The 17,925-nt window shown below is 39.8% G+C and overlaps 2 protein-coding genes across 5 annotated transcripts; one reads left to right on the forward strand and one right to left on the reverse strand.

Moving 5' to 3' along the window:
• Positions 1–1,079: 1,079 nt before the first annotated feature.
• LOC146713397 (lymphoid enhancer-binding factor 1-like) lies at positions 1,080–3,767 on the forward strand. 2 transcript variants are annotated; one of them, XM_085447888.1, is made up of 7 exons: positions 1,080–1,399; positions 1,494–1,603; positions 2,157–2,308; positions 2,406–2,529; positions 2,704–2,811; positions 2,892–2,941; positions 3,677–3,767. In XM_085447888.1, exons 1-7 carry the CDS (start codon positions 1,360–1,362, stop codon positions 3,696–3,698), a joined length of 606 nt encoding a protein of 201 aa, XP_085304014.1. In that variant the 5' UTR covers positions 1,080–1,359; the 3' UTR covers positions 3,699–3,767. The 2 variants fall into 2 exon arrangements, with proteins under 2 accessions (XP_085304014.1, XP_085304024.1); XM_085447898.1 differs by having other exon boundaries at positions 1,237–1,399; positions 2,409–2,529.
• A 757-nt stretch (positions 3,768–4,524) lies between these two features.
• On the reverse strand, positions 4,525–13,412 carry sgms2b (sphingomyelin synthase 2b). Of its 3 annotated transcripts, none has more exons than XM_085447771.1 (7): positions 13,314–13,412; positions 8,561–9,295; positions 7,828–7,945; positions 7,687–7,744; positions 6,786–6,881; positions 6,455–6,621; positions 4,525–5,911 (listed from the first exon to the last, which is right to left on the reverse strand). In XM_085447771.1, exons 2-7 carry the CDS (start codon positions 9,076–9,078, stop codon positions 5,738–5,740), a joined length of 1,131 nt encoding a protein of 376 aa, XP_085303897.1. In that variant the 5' UTR covers positions 9,079–9,295; positions 13,314–13,412; the 3' UTR covers positions 4,525–5,737. The 3 variants fall into 3 exon arrangements, with proteins under 3 accessions (XP_085303897.1, XP_085303890.1, XP_085303904.1); XM_085447764.1 differs by having other exon boundaries at positions 13,304–13,412; XM_085447778.1 differs by lacking the exon at positions 13,314–13,412 and adding an exon at positions 9,542–13,150.
• Between the last annotated feature and the right edge of the window lie 4,513 nt (positions 13,413–17,925).

Below are 17,925 nucleotides of genomic sequence, written 5' to 3' on the forward strand. Positions count from 1 at the left end.
ATTTAATCGGACACATCACAGCAAAACACTTCTGACAGTTGTGCCAGCAAAGCCAGAGGGATCCTCACCCCTGACACCAACACTGAACCTGGGGGTGCCAGAGAGGGAGGAGTCAAGGGTCGTGGTGAAATACAAAAGAGGATTATATCTGAGTGTTCGTGCACAAAAATGTTCTAAATATAAATGTTTTTTATTGTTAATGGAACGTATTGTGTGGGCATTTCTAGGGCCTGCAAATGTAAATTTAAAAAAAAAGAGTGAAATTGAAAAAACAAAACTGTTTTCCTGTGAAAAACTAACAGTTTAATATCTTAAGGAAATACTTTTCGTCCTGTTTTGGCAGTTTCGATTTATGAAGTAGACTGATGAAAGACAGTATTATGGCCACAGGAATAAAGAGCTCAACCAGCCCTGACTCTCAGGTGATTGAGGTTGTAGATGGTTTACAATCTGAACATTTGGGGGGTTTTGTGGGTGTAGAAGAGAAAACTATGAGGAGAGCACTGGAAGAACCTGAGGGAAGAAAATAGCTGTTTGTTGGGGGGTGGGGAGGTCGAGGGGTTTATAAACATCATGGACACGAGTTCATCTCTACAGTAGAGATGAATCACACTCAAAGACTGTCCTGCCACTCTTCTCCGTGCTAACATCTGAATTATCCACAAATCTCTAAATCTACTTTTACTTTAGGTTTCTTTCGTATATTCCCTCCTTACAGTCAAGGACAGACAGATGCCCGGCATAGAGGTAAGTATTCATTCTAGTGATTATTGTTATTATTGGATTTTTAATTGAATTATATCAAAGGATATCATGGGTGTATTACCGGCTCTTTGGTCCTTATTTGGGGACTCAAAACTGTTGTACGGTAAAGTCATTGTCATAAATAGTCATATTGATATCACATAAGTACAAGGTAATTTCTACAAAACTTATTAATATACCTTCATTTTATTGTAAAGTAAAAAAAATATGTTTTTTATGTTTTGAATGGTAAATTTCATCATAGTCGTCTTTTGAAAGATTTTCATCTACAAATGATAACAGTTTGGTAAATAAAGATAGTCATGGCAACTCAATGACTTTTAGAGCAAATATAAATGTAACTAAAATAACAATAAAACAGTTTTAACAGATGAAAGTAAACAGAGTAAAAGTGTCAATCAAATGTAAGCGCTTATAAATCTTTGATTACCTTTTTGTGTTGACAGTTACATATTAATGATAGAGCAATAACCAGTAAATGATCATTTGTAATATATAGTGTAATGCATGCTAAGATGATAATGAAATGTACATTTATTCATTCTGACTGCCTGAGTCACTGTAAACTGTGGATTATTGATCTTATTTCAGGAGATGGGACTAAATCCAAACTCTGCAGGGCTGAGCTGTGGCGGTAAAAATCAATAAACATAGATAAAAGTAAGACCATCAAAAAATACATTTTCTGACAACATTCGAAAGTGATTTGTTTCCTTCTTCTGTTTCAGTTAAACTGCAGGCGTACGACTGGTGGCCAGCTGAGCAGCAGCAGTATCTCAATACGACCAGCAGGGGGCAAAATAACACGCCACAGACTCAAAGCACTGCTGCTGATACTGTGAGTGTTTTTATCCCCATCTGTTCACACTGTCAGGATGAGGCCTCGATTCACTTCTGATGAGATGGGTGTGTGTGTGTGTGTGTGTGTGTGTGTTGAAACCTTCCCTTAAAGCCAGTATGTTCCCTTTCTAACAGAATCAGTGTTAAATGCAGTCCAGGCTCGGGGTCCACTGTCCCCAGGCTGTTTTCATGTGCCTGATGTGTTGAACACAGTGTGTTCAACACATCAGGCACATGGGAAAAAGCTACAAGCTGCTGCTTTCTGTTTCTATTACGATCAAGACTGAGACACCAGGAAATTGCTGGGCAGAGATCAGCAGCCTCGAGGAAGCTGGGAGTGAAGCACCGATAATACACAAAAGGAAATAAATGTATTCATTATACTAGTGAACATCCTGTTACCTGCCATTTAAATTAAACCATCCATTTTCTCAACTATAAATAAATTAATAGTACAATAAATTATTTAAAATAAACTTTTTCGGATTTGTAATCGTTCAATTTCTTTTTTTAAACTAAATGTTTGAGCCTCTCTCCTTGTCTCTCTGCAGTCCGTCCATCCTCTCGTTCCTCTCCTCCTCTACAGCGACAGACACTTCCCCTCTTCCTCTCTGTACAGCCAGCCAATCAGCGCTGCTGCTGCCCAGCAGGTCTCCGCCCAGTCCGGGCAGCACACCTGTTACCACAGCAACAGTGCCTTCAGGTGAGTTTGTGGTGGGTTACTAAAGTTGAGCAGTGCTTCTGATGGAAACCAGTGGTGTGAATGAACTCTGTGCGCTCGTGCCTCTCGCCCTCGGCAGCAGGCAGCCTGTGAAGAAGCCTCTGAACGCCTTCATGCTCTACATGAAGGAGATGAGACACAAAGTGCTGCAGGAAGGCCAGGAGAGAGAGAGCGCCGCCATCAACCGCATCCTGGGCCGCAGGGTGAGAAGCCTGATGATGTCAGAGTGACGCAGGAGCAGGGCAACACAAACACAGTTTCAAAGGGTTTCTTTGGTTGCTGGCTGATGTAGCCCTTTTCACCATTTTTAATGTTTGATGTTTGATTTATGCAACTCTGAGTTTGTTTAATAAGCACTTCCTGTCTCTGTTCCTCAGTGGCACGCTCTGTCCCACTCCGAGCAGTCCAAATATTACGACCTGGCGCAGAAAGAGAGACTCCTCCACATGCAGCTCTACCCTGGATGGTCTGCCCGGGACAATTACGTATGTTCATTTTATTTATCAGAAATTCTCCCTTTGCATGTCTGTGCCTGAAAGCTTCTGCTTCTTTTTTTAATCTTCAGGGTAAAAGGAAGAGGAAGCAGAGCCAGCAGATATCAGGAAGCACTTCCAGGTCGGGTTTTTTTAAATATCTGTCACTGACAGTCCAGTCATATTCATAAATATAGGACATGATGATATTTGAAGGATTTTGGAATTAATGTGAGTGAATATATGCCAAAAATTCAAAAAATGTAATACACAAAAATATAAGAATAAAATAGAACAGTGTTTTATTTCCCTTTTAAATAATAAATGTATTTATTTTATCAGTGTGTGCTCAGATATGGAGTTTTATGGGAATATTTTAACTTGCCTACACTGAGACTTTTTTAATGTACAGATCCTGATTCTCCCACTAAAACTTTCAGTTTTATATATTTAACAGTTTTTGAGACATTTGGGAAGTGAGCTGCAGTTATTTTTAAATAAATATATTTAATGGCCAAATAAACAAATAATATTTAAATAAGATTTTTATGACACTATTATTAATTACATACATCAGTTGGTTTTAAATTATTTTAATTTTACAATTGTTTTGCGTTATACTGAGTTTGCTTTCAGTCAGTGAGCACCTGCCTGTACATGGAAACGAATAATAAACACTGGCATTTACACACCAGGGGGCGCTGCAGAGAAGTGTTAATAATTAACCTAAAGTTTCTTTAAACTATAAAAGTGATACACTGGGGTTTAGTATGAAATAATTACTGTGAATAATCTCATAAAAGCTGAGATTTTAACCACGTGTGTAAAACTATTTTCTGTGAAATACATACAAATCTTTTCTGTTTGTTTACTGCAGCTGGACTCTGAATGCTGGATGAGAGCTCTGAAGAGGGGGGGATAATCAGACAATGACAAACAACTACAATGTAATAAAACAGCATGCGTGACTTTTCTGTCTGCGTGTTTGATTCTTTGGCTGTGAACTCCTCCTACACGATGAGGAGTGGTGGTATATCTTAGGTTAATCATCATAGCACCTAACTAAATGTAGTTTATCAGTATGTCAACAGCACGAACAGACCAAACAACACCACTATGGGCATGTAGCAGTATCGTTATTGTGTATGCAGGCTTATTGGTGCTACCCAAAACTTTAAAATAGTCAAAATTAAAATAAATCCTCAGATTTTTTTTAATTGAAACCCACTGAGAAAATGACTTGAATCCTTATGAAATGACTGCTCAACTTACCTACTTTTTATCTCAGCTTGAACTGTTAAGTAGTTTAATTTGTCCCAAAAAGTGGACGTAGTGTTTTCAGTGAGAGAAACGCTTTGTCAGAAGGAATAAACTTTCTGAGATTTCCTTACGTGGATGATGGTGAACATTCATCAATACACTTTCATTCGTATTTTCCAATCATAAATCTTTATCTTAAGTTATGATCGTTACACGCTAAACAATAATGTCACTAAACAAACAACCTCTGCAATCTTTTCCTGAAAGATTTATGACTTTACAGCTGATAACTGCCTAGTTCGCATATTATTAAGTTTTTATTTTAACTTAAAAGCCATGACGGTCAGAACAATTAACACTGATATCACAACACAACAACTCAGTTCTTCCTGATACTGCAATCCTGGTTTTGTGACTTACAGAGAATAAATAAATATAACAAAACTTTTTAGAACAAGTCCTAAGCCAAATCTGGATGAAAACATGATAAAAATTGAAATGACAAGCATTCACATGGAATTTACTTTCACCTTTTTGACACGTCTGAGGCTTCTTTTGTTCAGTTTTGCAGCATTTTCACGAGTAACCTACAGTTTATTTAAGGTGACAGAAGAAAAGAAAAAATACAGCTGACAAACAGTTGGCCAAAAGAAAGTGGACATTTAAGGATGTGGGTCTTAAAGAGACAGGAGCTTTTTTTTCCTCCAGAGAAGATGTATATGTGAATTGTATGTAGTAGTTCATCTTTAAAACAGAAATATTTAACCATAGTAAACAGTTCTGTGCTCAAAATAAGTCTTTTATTATCAAAGCAAACGTGTGATTGTGGCAGTGTGTTCAAGTCAACATTGGAAAAATGTGAAGAAACATGTTTATAAAACTGTGGAGCTTTCTGGCACAACGACCTTCATTATTAATGCTAGGTACATTAGGTAGAATCAAAGTTTGCAGTAAGGTTTTCTTTCACTGATTGATATGGCATTTAAAAAACAAAAAACACCCACTATTAACTCAGTGCCTTAACACTTAACATTAAGACTTGAAAATATAACTTAAACAACAACAACAACAACAATCAAGAACATAAAGCTACAAAAACAAATTAATTGACACTGATGAGGACCCACCTGGAGCTAGCACTGAGAATTTGAAGTCAAACCACTTTAAACCACCACAGCCAGAAGGAACTGTAATACTTAAGGGTTTAGTTTATTTTGTGTTAGGTTGCACATCCAGAAACAACAACACGGCTAGTTTAGATTTAGTCTTTTTTTACCATTTGTATGTGCAGCTTCATTTTCCTTAAGTATATCCCAAAGATATAATTAACACAGTTAGCAACAATCCAGACTGAAAAATACAACACAGCTTAGAAGTTTAGCTTTGGCACCACTCTCAGACTAGCTTACAAAAAAATAGTGTCTTTTCTTGTTGGCAGGTTTACGTCATGGATGCTGAAGACATTAAAAATGTTGTTTCTGATAAAGAGCAAGAGCTAATAATGTAAACGCACCGTCTCTTCCTCCTGTGAGTCCTCAGTACAAAAAATGCTGATTCCAATAAATAACCTGAAGGTAGAGTCTCATGTCCACCTCTGTCCATCCGTCCTCTTCAGGAGTCAGGGAGGACAGATGCTGCTGTCATCAGGTGACTTATCTCCCCTCCTCTTTGTCCTCACTTAATTATCATACCTGTCCACTATACTGTATCTCCGTCTGCATGAGGTAGTAGGGATGGGCACTGGCCACCCAAACTCAACGGGAACAGTAGCCTTGACGTTCCCTTCCAGGAATTTGAAGATCCGGTTCCACCAGGTTCTAGTCAGGTACTTGTTGGGTTCCTGATTGTGTACCTGACAGAGCACCACAAGTTAGAAAAGAAGAAACAGTTGTTGTTTTCAGTCAATTTTGAAGTCACTCAGATTTGAACTTGTCCGAGATTTTTAGTAGATGCAGCTATGCTATGAGTTTAAAACTCTTTATGTATCTTTATCTTAATGTAATAATACCTGACACAGTGAAATAACAATAGGCCAAAACAAGATGGCCCAACACAAACACATTCCAAACAAAAAGTGTATACAAAAATGTATAACAAATTATATATACTATGTCCTATCGGCCTTCTCATTTAAATTGATTCCTCCATTTCAAATGCTTTCGTTATTCCTGCAAGTGTTTCGTGCTTCATGACTAACATTTTGTTGCCTGCCCATCATGCTGCTGCTGCTTCTCTATTTGTTATGGAGGTGTGTTGGTTTAAAAATGAGATTGTATGTTTTCATCTGGTCTTGTCTGACTAATTGAAGCAGCTGAAAGAATCCTAAAACCCCAGAACACTGAATAAAGCCAGGAGATGGTGTTACGAGGCCATAACTCAGTGTGTGTCTACTCACATGTGATTCCAGCATGGCGTAGTACCACCGGAAGGTCCAGTTGACGACAAAGTATGCAACCACCACATCGATGCTGTAGTGTTCATGGCCGAGGAGGATGCAGATGAGTCCAAATATGCTCAGGAAAAAGCAGAACCAACGATACCACCAGAACCTGGGCGGGCAGTCTGAACACAAACAGGGAATACTAATAAAGCAACATGCACAAATTAGTTTAATACTACGGCTAAGTAGTAAAATCAGGGTAATGTGAAGTTAAGAGTTTATTCGTGATAAGTTGCATATCAATGTGTGTGATCATGTAAAAATAAATAGGTGTGTGGTTACTCACACTCCTTGATGAAGAGGTAGGACAGCCTCAGCATGATGGTGTGACCGCTGTACAAATAGTCTCCACACAAGATGTGAGAGCCGGTCACATTCAAACCTGAAGACACAAAGAAATGCAGCGTTTTATGTTAAATAATTATCACATCCATCCATTCGCTTCCGCTTATCCTTTTCAGGGTCACGGGGGGCGCTGGAGCCTATCCCAGCTGTCATAGGGCGAGAGGCGGGGTACACCCTGGACAGGTCGCCAGTCTGTCGCAGGGCTAACACACAGGGACAGACAACCATTCGCGCTCACATTCACTCGCACATTCACACCTAGTGACAATTTGGATTATCCAGTTAACCTATCCCCACAAGCTGCATGTCTTTGAACGGTGGGAGGAAGCCGGAGTACCCGGAGAGAACCCACGCAGACACGGGGAGAACATGCAAACTCCACACAGAAAGACCCCGGCCTGATGGTGGAATTGAGCTCAGGACCTTCTTGCTGTGCGGCAACAGTGCTAACCACCGTGCCACCGTGCTGCCCCGTTAAATAATTATATTATATTCATTCATTTCATGTGATTAAGAACGATGCAGAACTTTTAAAGAAACTCTGCACATTAATGTTGAGTGGACTCGTTTTCTAATGTAACCTTAGCTAATGTTGATAATTGTTGGTGGTGGGAACGAGGCTCCCTGGTGTGAGTGAGCATAAATGTTACATCAGTACTCCTTCTGCATGAATAAAACCCACTGATGATCAATCTCAGATGCCCTAATCTCCGCTGTGTATGCCACAGTGCAATGCAGCAGTGTCCGGTGCTTGAATACACTAGTGTTTCCTGTGAGTCAGTGTTCAGCTACAAGCCAAATACTAAACACTTACTGTACATATTTTATAAATCTAGTTTTACCTCCTCCTGAGACCATCCGGATAATCCGCCACATTTTCTCCGTCACATTGTCGTAGAGCTGCATGGACAGGACAAACGATCTTTAACTGAAGAAGGGCGACTAGTGAACAGGTGAGTGTACTTAGGTGCACCTTTACATACCTTTGGAGCGCACTCTAAGTGTTTTCCAGGTACCGGCAGGGTGGTGATGTACATGGTGATGCAGCGATACAGGTAGAGCGTTGCAATCATGAAGAAACACCGCCGAGCCACGATCGCTCTGCAGACAATAACATAAAAGTGTTTTTTCAGTGAGATTCCAATCCGTGTGTCAAAGGACAGTTTGGCAAGAAACTGAACCCCGTTCACAGCTGAATGAGACAAAGCACTAAGTAACCCCGGGGACAACTGGGGGAACACTGTATATAAGAACCAGTCCATTTATTAAGTACTGCAAAAATCTGAGGGAGAAATAAAATTGACTACAACAGAGAGTGGGGACCCAAGATGGAAAACTCCCAGCATTTTATGTGTTTCTAACACAACCACGAGGTAATTAAACATAATTCACTAGCATAACCAGAAATGCTGACAATAACAACAAGTTAGGAATTAGTGACGTGCCTTTGCCACAGATCAAAACACCTTTGCGATCAGGAGATGTGGGAAAACTTTCTCTGTCGGAAAATCCCTGTAGTGATTGTTAAATGCACTGGAGCATGCCTCACTAACGCTCCGTCAACTACAATTAAACCACGTAATGCATGACACTGTGAAACTCGTGCTCTGCAAGAATGTGAGTTTAAAAGATCACACTGACGTTTACTCCATAAGGGAGGGGAATTGGGCTTGGGTGCAGTACGAGTGTTAGTACACCTTCAATCCTTAGTATTACCTGTGTTTAAGTGCCAGCCACTGGACGAGCCACAATCCACAGAGAGTCAAGCCACAGGCCTCTGTTGCTTTGAAGGCCCAGGGCACTCTGTCAATGTAGTCGAAGAACTTGTCAGGAAGCGGCGGAATCACAGATTTGTCAGGCACCCGTTCATGGATAATAACGATTATGACAGCGTTGAAGACGAGGGCGAAGAAGGCGTAGATAAAGGACACGCCCGTTTTCCACCACTCTTTAGGGAGAGGGTCGTCGGACTCCTTGGTGATCTTGTCGTAGTTGCAGCGTTGCTGTATCTTGTTGCACAGCGAGTTTATCAGCTGGTTCTCTTTCAGCACTTCAGTAATTTTTCTGCGCCTGCCTTTGCCGTCACCATCGAGAACATCCTCAGAATGAGGTGTCCGGGAGATGTGGTGAGTATGGTTGGGCACCTTCGTAGACTGAGGAGGTGAAGGCGGATCTGTCGAAATCACCTCTATGCAGTTTTTATCATCTTCCTGGATCAGTTCTGATGCTGCCATTGAAGTCTTTGGCAAATAAGTTCTCTGATTTATGTGAAAAAGTTTAATGAGTTCTTTGATCACTCACAAGAGTGAGCTTCTGTGTCAATAATGAAGAAGTCCGACTGTCGGCAGCGATTGAGCTCCTTGGTCTGCAAACCATTTGGTATTAACGACAGAGCAGCGATCTTCAGTATTTGCAGTGACGTCACAGAGAAAGCAGGTGACCGGCATAAACCTGAAAAAAAGAAGACCATGAGTAAAAAAAATAACTACAACTACAACTCTGTTATGAGTTATCAGTAAGGATCTTATATAGACTCGCATTAGTACACCTACATAACCCAAACAGTTTCACTACGTCGTACATCTGCAGTGAAATAACGTAAGTTACAAAAACAGAAACTAAGATAGACATTGCATGTTGAGCGTGTCAGAATCAGATTACATTAGAGTTTAGATAACAATAATCAGATGAACTTACAGCATCTGCCCTTCTCATCCATCAGATAAAGTTTTTCAGCTGAATCTTCAGAACAACGATGATTTTCAAGAACTCTCCTTTCACTCACTGAGTATCACGCTACACCTGCAGTGTGGGTTTGTCTTATATTAGCGGCATCACCATTAGCCCAGATCTTTACTAAACTGCATAAAGTGAAAATTGTACTTTTTCATTAGACCTACTCCATAACCTCAGCCCAGAAACCGGTCTTGTATTGACACTACAAATTTCTCTCTGCTTCTTTTTCTGCTGCCATTTCTCAAATCGACTGGAAGTGCACGGATCAACTTAAAAAGATGAACTCCGCTGCCAGTTCTTGCTTTGGTGGTGAAATTGAAATAGTCACACTGGCAACACTATCAGCTGCTTGTGTGGAGGATCTACATGTGTTCAACACAGAAGTACAGATTAATCTTTAAATGCATTGTTGTACAACACAGGTACTCATTCTGGTCTCCCTTACAACTCAAGTCCCCAAAATACTGGTAATACCAGCTCGCACACTATCATGTAACTCTCTTAAAAGCAGACCTTTACCATCCATTCATCCAACCTTTTTCTGTTTATCCATTTCAGGGTCACAGCAAGTCATTCTGGTCCCTCTTAGGACATTAAGTCCTCACAGAGTGACTGTAGACAGACTTACACAATGTCAGTAATACTGGTATACACACACCTACACCCGGAAGCCCACATGACTCCAGAGAATTTGGCCTTTAGTAACCTGAGGATGACACTCCCTGCAAAGCCAACACGCCCACACAAACACAGTGTGTGAACCCACAGCTGCTGACACGTTCTGACAGCATGCCACCTGGGACAGACACCGCCATTTCAAGTCTTCACCTTCAGGATCAGTATCTGCTGATAAACCTCCCACGCCCTTCCTCGTTCAAGAAGCAAGGCGTGGTTTGACAAATAACAAAATGATCATTAAACTTCAGTTTAAAAACATAAAAACTGGGCCAGCATTAGAAACAAACATGACTATTCAATGAATCCAAGTTCATAGTTTGATACTGACTTACATGTTATTTGAAATTATAAGGATTTATTCATCGACTTCTAAAGTAAAATGTGCACTTGTAAACCCACTGCTGATAAATTCCTCCTGAGTGTGTTGCCTTTCTACCAACACTTCACACAGGAGTGCATGTCTGACATCACCTGTGTGTGAGCATCGCCATGTGAATGTTTTCTAACCAGTCTCACCCGACAGAATTACTCAGGCAAGACGTTTCCATGAAAATAAACTGTTCACAGCTGTATGAAAGATGCTAAATGATAATTAGTTAGTTTTAAGCTTGAAAAGTTGAACTTTTTTTTAGAAAAAAAAGTAGTAAAGTAGAAAAAGTTGAATATAATACAATAAAGTGATTCTATAAAGTGACTACAGCTGTCATTGCAGTTTCTAGGTCCCCAGCCCCAGTTAGCAGCTGGTGGCACTGTAACATATTTGAAATGATAACTGTGTTTATAGAATACATTTAACTGTGTAGCACTTCTGTCACCAACCAGTAAGATTTAAGCATCCAGTTGAACATCCCACACCCCTGATACTTTTAGGGAACCAATCATGTTGCGAAAAACAAAAACCCTAAAGAAAAAAAAAAAAGAGTAACTGTGTCCCTACGAACAGCAAATACAGAAAAATCCAAATAACTACCTTTTCATACTTTGTCCCAAACACAACTCCTGCTGCCCACCATCAGCTGCTCTGCCCTGAATGAACCTTTATTTGCTTTTCTGCTCCCGTTTGGTTTCATTTTAGCGTCATTGTGTCAAAAGCTCCACTTTCTGCCCTGAACTGGCAGAAAAGTGGCCTCTGCTCAGCTACCAAGCTACATCCTGTTTACAGAGCAGCAGAAACGAAGTCTAATCGAGTTACAGGCATGAGAATTCAATTTCACCAAGTTAGAGCTGATTCATTAACCCAGGACACACGAGTTTTACACTGCTGCAAAGCGCCCAACTTACCTCACTGAGATAGTAAGATAAAGAATATTTTCATCTTTCACTCACCAGAGAATGTGTTTAGCCAAAAAAAAGCACAAAATTCAGTCACAAGGATTTAAAACAGAACCAATGGTCACACTGTGAGAAGAGCAGGCTTCATAACAGCCTATGTACTCACTGAAATGTCAAATGAGTAAACTTACCATCGTTTAAACAAATAAAAGTAACACAAATACGTAATATTGTAATATAGTGTTATAGAAAACACATAAATAACCTCATTAATGTGCTGGAACTGATAAATACAGTCACATTTCTATCAGACTTATTTGTCTGACCAGCTGATTAATGATTCATTTGTTTTTAGAGCAACATAATGTTTACAGTCACTGGCCACTTTTTTTTTAGGTACACCTGATAAATTGCTCATGACTTTGAATGTGACATTGCTGTTTATGCAAGATGGGCTGATCTGCTGGGATTTTCACACATTTAGCATTTATGAATGCATGCAACATGTGGAACCTTGAAGAAGATAGGCTGCAGCAGCAGAAAACCACACAGGGCACCGCTCCTGTCAGCTAAGAACGGGAATCTGAGGCTACTTTTCGATGGTACGGTCGGAATATGGGGTGAACAACAGGAAAGCGTGGACCCATCCAGCCTTATATCAACAGTTTAGGCTCCTAATGGTGTGATTTGGTATGGGGCACAGCTTGCTTGGCACACTTTGGGCCCCTTATAATCCAATGAGCATCATGTAAACACTACAGCTTACCTGACCATGTCCATCCTTTTATGACGATGGCTGCTTCCAGCAGGAAAACACACTGTGTTACAAAGCTTAAATCATCTCAAACTTCTTTCATTCCAACTTACTGTACTCAGATGGTCTGCACAATTACCAGATCTCCATCTAACAGAGCACCTTTGGGATGTGCAGCCAAATAAATCTGCACCAACTGTGTGAAGCTAAATGTCCTCCTTGAATCTGTGCCACAAGGAACTTATGGCAAAAAGGAGTCCAGCCTGGTATCTGTTAAAGTGGCTAGAGAGACAAGCTGGAAGTATTGTACTGATACCTGCCAATTAATCCTTTATACCAGCTGAATTAAACACAATGAAAACACATCTAATATGCAAGCGTTGAATCAAAGACTCAACAGAAAGGCAGGAATGACATGTTTAAAAATGTGCCACAAAACAGCAAACAGCCACGAACTTTGAGTTAACTTTCTGCTAATTAATGACTTATTAGCCAATCAACAACTGATCGATTAATTAGTCTGAAAATCCCATTAGCACAACATTAACAAAAGTAAGAAGGAAGTAATTTTAAGCTTTACTTTGATAAACAGAAGTTAAAATTAGTTCACGTTAAATAATTTCCAGCAACTAAAAACAAACGTTTCGTGACTCTTTGACGAGTCTGATATCGATTAACTGGCTTATCATTTAAAAGGTGTTTGAACCCCACTCTCTGATAGAACAAGTACAAATTCACACAAAAAAAATGGTGTGAACATGTCAAAACCGTGAAAACCTACTCCGATTTAACGTTAAAAGTTACATTTCGTGTCCACGGCTTCGGTAAGCCAGTGTACGTCTCACATTTTAACTGGTGCAACGTAAACAGGAACTCAAACACACCTGTCGGAAGGTGCACGCGCGTTTCCCGTTCGTTTTAGGTATAAAACAGGTTAAAACAATTGTTAAAAAAGTTTTAACAAAAGAAAAACAAAACTGCAGTTTGTGCGCGCGAAGACGGACAAAAACAAGACTAACTTTTTGTCACCTTTCCTTCCACTTTTTCACCTCCTCCTGTTCCTCCTCTTCCGTCTCCTGGTTAAGCGACACCAAGGTTCATCTGCACGAGCCTCTCTGTGCTGGTGAGAAACTGCGCCCCGCCTCCACATGTCCCTCGTTTGACTCCAAATATGGTGATGCTGCTTCCGCCTGCATCGCGCCTGCACCGCTGACTCAACTCGAAACGGGCCGTGACTCACCTGAGATCGACTTCTCTCGCGGGACCTTCCGTCAAACGGAGAGACGGATGTACGGAAGCTCGTTTTTACCAGAAAAGTTACAAATAATAAAACTAAAAATAAACATTTACAGCTTGACAGAATCAAAGTTGTGATGATGAGAAAAAGAATGAGGCTACCAATGAAACATTTTTCATTTCCTAATTAGGTAATGAATGAAGGCGATATTTGTCTAAGTGATGTCAGCATTCCTAACACCTCAGGTATGCAGGTAAAGAAACAAAAGCCGGTCATGGCAGAAAAACAAACATTTAATTCACTGAGTCACTTTTAATCTTGAAGTCAATGATTAAACAATGTAGGCAAAAAAGGACTATTTATAGGTTTTATTTTTATAAGTATTAATCGTATATGAATAAATTGACATTGCTATTATTTTAATATAAATCTTTTACACTAATATGTTTTCTGCATGTATTTGGACCAAATTTATACCATAAATCAGAGATGGGAGGGGGGGTCAGACACATTTAAATCTCTGTGATATCTTAATATAAAAACGTTAAAGAAATTCTCCTTTAGATAATGAAACAAAATCTCTCACTGTGACTTTTTTTTAGCTTAAGTTTGTAAGAATTTGTAAATTACAGAAAAATTTCTGCTAGGTCACAGACACTTTCTGTTAATAAACCTTTTTATGTGTACTCATTGCAAAACCAGTCAACTGTTAGAAACAGTTGCAGAGTGTGCTTTGCAGTTGTTTAGGAATGTGTACGAATAGCCACGGGGAGGTCTTTGAAAAGCTGTAAAATATGAAATCACAGTTAAAAGCCCAAAATGTGTCTTCCTTTACACTTTCAAAAGCTTCCGGTGGGCCTGAGTGGAGTGTGGTCGAGTCTGGCATCTGGGCTTTATGTTTGACACCCTGCCTTAAGTAAATCAGTTTTAAAATATGCATTCAAAAATGAACCATTTTAAAAGTTAGAGGCATATAAATGATAAATACGTCAAAAACACATACATATAATAGGAAAAAAATGTGGATATGGACAATAAGCTAAACTTCGTAAAATTCACAAAAACAATTTGTGAACTGATTAAAGTATTTAGTCAACTCATTTTATTCAGCACATCTAAACAGCAAACACCAAAGTGATGTACAGCATGTAAATATATCAAAATCAATTCATAAAACGATAATCTACAAATTAAAGATGCAAAGATACAAATGAAGTGTTAAGTGCTATCTAATGACAAATAAAAATAAAACTAAAAAAATCAATAAAAAGACTCATTTGAAAAGAGCCATGTTTTAAACCTGCTCTTAAATACTGTTAGTGAGTGAGGTAAGTGACATATCTGAACAGCAAGACACTAAAAACTGAGAATGCTCGCTCAGTTGTACGAGTCAGTTGTATGTGTTAGTCGGGACTCTGCAATTAGTAACAACCTCACCGAGGGGTGTGAGACACTGTACTGTAAGAGATCTGATAAATATTCTGGAGCATACCCAAGCAAGCACTTACATGTGAGTAACCATATTTTAAAATAGATCTCGTACGTCACAGGATGCAAGTGTAACAACATAAAAACAGGCCAATGAAATTATTGTTTTTGTTATTATTATAATTATCATTGTTAGTGATTTATTATTGAAATTGTCTCATTTCTCGTTGGGTTGTAATACCAGATGGTTCCACCAGAGCGAGCTCACTGTTGACTAAAACCAAACACACTGAACTGAATCAGATCCTCTCAGTATATATACACAGTGACCACAGGGCCAGCTGTTAGAGTTAATATGTTTGTATCTGGAGGTTATTGTCATGGTCCTGAGTCTGAGGACTCAGTGTTTTGTGTTTCCTTATGCTTTTGTTCATTCCGAGTGTGTATTCTGTTGTTATTTTGCCATTTGTTAGGTTTCTGTTCTTTGCCTGCCTTCTCCCACTTCTCTGTGTTCCCTCTGTCTGTCCATGGTGTTATTGTGTCTGCTCATGAGTCTGCCTGTCAAGTTCAGTGTCCTGTCTGGTTCTCTGTGTCTGTTAGTTTCCTGTTTTATTCTGAAAGTTCATGTCTCATGTCAGTGTGTTCAGTTTTACCTCTCCCCTGTCTCGTTAGCCTAATTGCTCCCAGCTGTGTCTCCCTCCTGTGGCCCATTCCCTGATTACTCCCCGTGTATTTAAGCCCTGTGTTTTCCTGTGCTCTCTGTCGCGTCGTCTGTTTAACTCCATGTCCGTCTGCATCATTCTGTGTAACCCGGTGTTCAGTCTGCATCCCTCCGCCATCTTTCTTTGTGCATTTTGTTCCTCCTCCCGTGCGTGTTTGGTTTAAGTTGAGTTCTTTAGTTTTCCCCAGTTTAGGTTTGTTTTCTCCCCGCTCTGCTCCTCCTGTTTTTGTCACCTTATCACCTCTGTAAATAAACATTCACTCGCACCCCAGCCAGTGCCTGCATTTTGGATCCTTTTCTCAATTCACTGCTGCGCAGCCGTGACAGTACAACACGACAGAGAGCACAGGAAAACACAGGGCTTAAATACACGGGGAGTAATCAGGGAATGGGCCACAGGAGGGAGACACAGCTGGGAGCAATTAGGCTAACGAGACAGGGGAGAGGTAAAACTGAACACACTGACATGAGACATGAACTTTCAGAATAAAACAGGAAACTAACAGACACAGAGAACCAGACAGGACACTGAACTTGACAGGCAGACTCATGAGCAGACACAAGAACACCATGGACAGACAGAGGGAACACAGAGAAGTGGGAGCAGGCAGGCAAGGAACAGAAACCTAACAAATGGCAAAATAACAACAGAATACACACTCGGAATGAACAAAAGCATAAGGAAACACAAAACACTGAGTCCTCAGACTCAGGACCATGACAGTTATGTTTCAGCAAATGTGAGATCATTTGCAAAAAAAAGTCAAAATTATCCTATTAATACACATTATGGACATGAATTTTGAGGCTGGTGCTTATTTTAAAGTAAAATAAAATAAAGAATATGAAATAAACCCTGATATTGATGTTTTGTCTGCAATCCAAACACGCATTTCGACTGGAAGTCCTTTAAGTAGTTATTTTGTTTTTAACCCCATCTAGTGGAGAAAAGTGGAATTACAACACTGCAACTTCTAATATCGAAATATTTTTCTCCAGCATTGCTGTAAATAAAAGTGATGGTCATCGAAATATAAAAGCACCATCAGTATTTTTAAATTATTGTAATGAATGGTTTATTGCTATTATTCAGTGTTTTAAGTTTACAGAAGTATGTATCTTCTAACCACACTGCTATTTCTGGAGAAATTGTAGTGGCATTGTTGCTAATGTCAGAGGAAAGGACATTGGCTGCCAAGATTCTGAGATGTCATCAATTAAAGGAATCTAAAGTCTAATAAGTCTAAGAAGATTATCGTTACTATGTATCTGTTGCTATGCATCTGTTACTAAGAGCAGTAGTCCCCAACCTTTTTTGTGCCACAGACTGGTTTATGTCTGACAATATTTTCACAGACTGGCCTATAAGGTGCCGCGGATAAATACAACAAAATAAAACCAGTACCAGTACCAAAAAAGAAGATCTGTGGCCCGGGGGTTGGGGACCGCTGACTAAGAGGAATTGGGGGGTGGGTGCCTATGCCTCCACTCTGAACATTACAGTCCTTGAACTGAATGACAGGTGTTTTTTCTGTTTTTCTGTTTCTTTTCTTCTTCTTCTGCTCCTCCTGCATTTGTCCTTTAGCTATTAGTTGGGTAAGGAAGATGTCCTCGAAACCAATACGCTGCTGTAGGTGCTGCTGGATTTTGGACCTCATTCATGATTTGCTTTCACTTCTTGTGATTGGGGGCTATGATGTGGGCTTCCTCGATGGAAGGTATTACTTTTTTTTAAAAGTCTTCCTTCATGTGGACTCTTCACGTTTTCTTTGGCGGAAAGCATTACACCTTCCACTGGGCTAGTCTTGATCCAATTTCCATAAATTTGTCATACGTTGCCAAACCATCAAAGTCATCGTCTCTGTGTTTGTTTTACAACTGGCGACTGGTCATTAGATCAGGGGCTACCTTCTCATTTCTTAGGTGATCTAGAAAGGGACACCCTAAGAATTTGCTTGAAGGGAACGCTTTCGGAACACCTCCAATTTGCTAATGTCGGTTTTGAGAAAGGTCCATGTCTCAGATTAATGCAGATGGATAGATGAGGTGAATCTTGGGGGCCACACATTACTGTTCTTCTAAACATACAGATGCAAATTGACCCAGAAGGGTTCATACCCTTTTCACACATTCATACGTCGATGTATATTGTAATAACATTGTTATTGTGAATTTTTTTATTGTGAGCCACAACAACCTTGTGACAGCCATGCTTTATATTTAAATGTGTAGTTGAAATTGTGACAAAACGCACA

This window comes from Copadichromis virginalis, linkage group LG3, assembly GCF_057382275.1.
Source record: "Copadichromis virginalis isolate Kocher_CV1m ecotype Utaka linkage group LG3, C_Virginalis_male_GT1.1, whole genome shotgun sequence".
NCBI classification, from domain to species: Eukaryota; Metazoa; Chordata; class Actinopteri; order Cichliformes; family Cichlidae; genus Copadichromis; species Copadichromis virginalis.

Excerpts from the sequence above, each read along its gene's own strand:
- LOC146713397 (XM_085447888.1), top strand. The coding sequence starts at position 1,360 with ATGGGACTAAATCCAAACTCTGCAGGGCTGAGCTGTGGCG. Across the intron at positions 1,604-2,156 it reads AAAGCACTGCTGCTGATACT|TCCGTCCATCCTCTCGTTCC; the intron begins GTGAGTGTTTTT and ends GTCTCTCTGCAG. Across the intron at positions 2,309-2,405 it reads CACAGCAACAGTGCCTTCAG|CAGGCAGCCTGTGAAGAAGC; the intron begins GTGAGTTTGTGG and ends CGCCCTCGGCAG.
- sgms2b (XM_085447771.1), bottom strand. The coding sequence starts at position 9,078 with ATGGCAGCATCAGAACTGATCCAGGAAGATGATAAAAACTGCATAGAG. Across the intron at positions 6,882-7,686 it reads CCGGATGGTCTCAGGAGGAG|GTTTGAATGTGACCGGCTCT; the intron begins GTAAAACTAGAT and ends TTGTGTCTTCAG. Across the intron at positions 6,622-6,785 it reads CTACCTCTTCATCAAGGAGT|ACTGCCCGCCCAGGTTCTGG; the intron begins GTGAGTAACCAC and ends GTTTGTGTTCAG.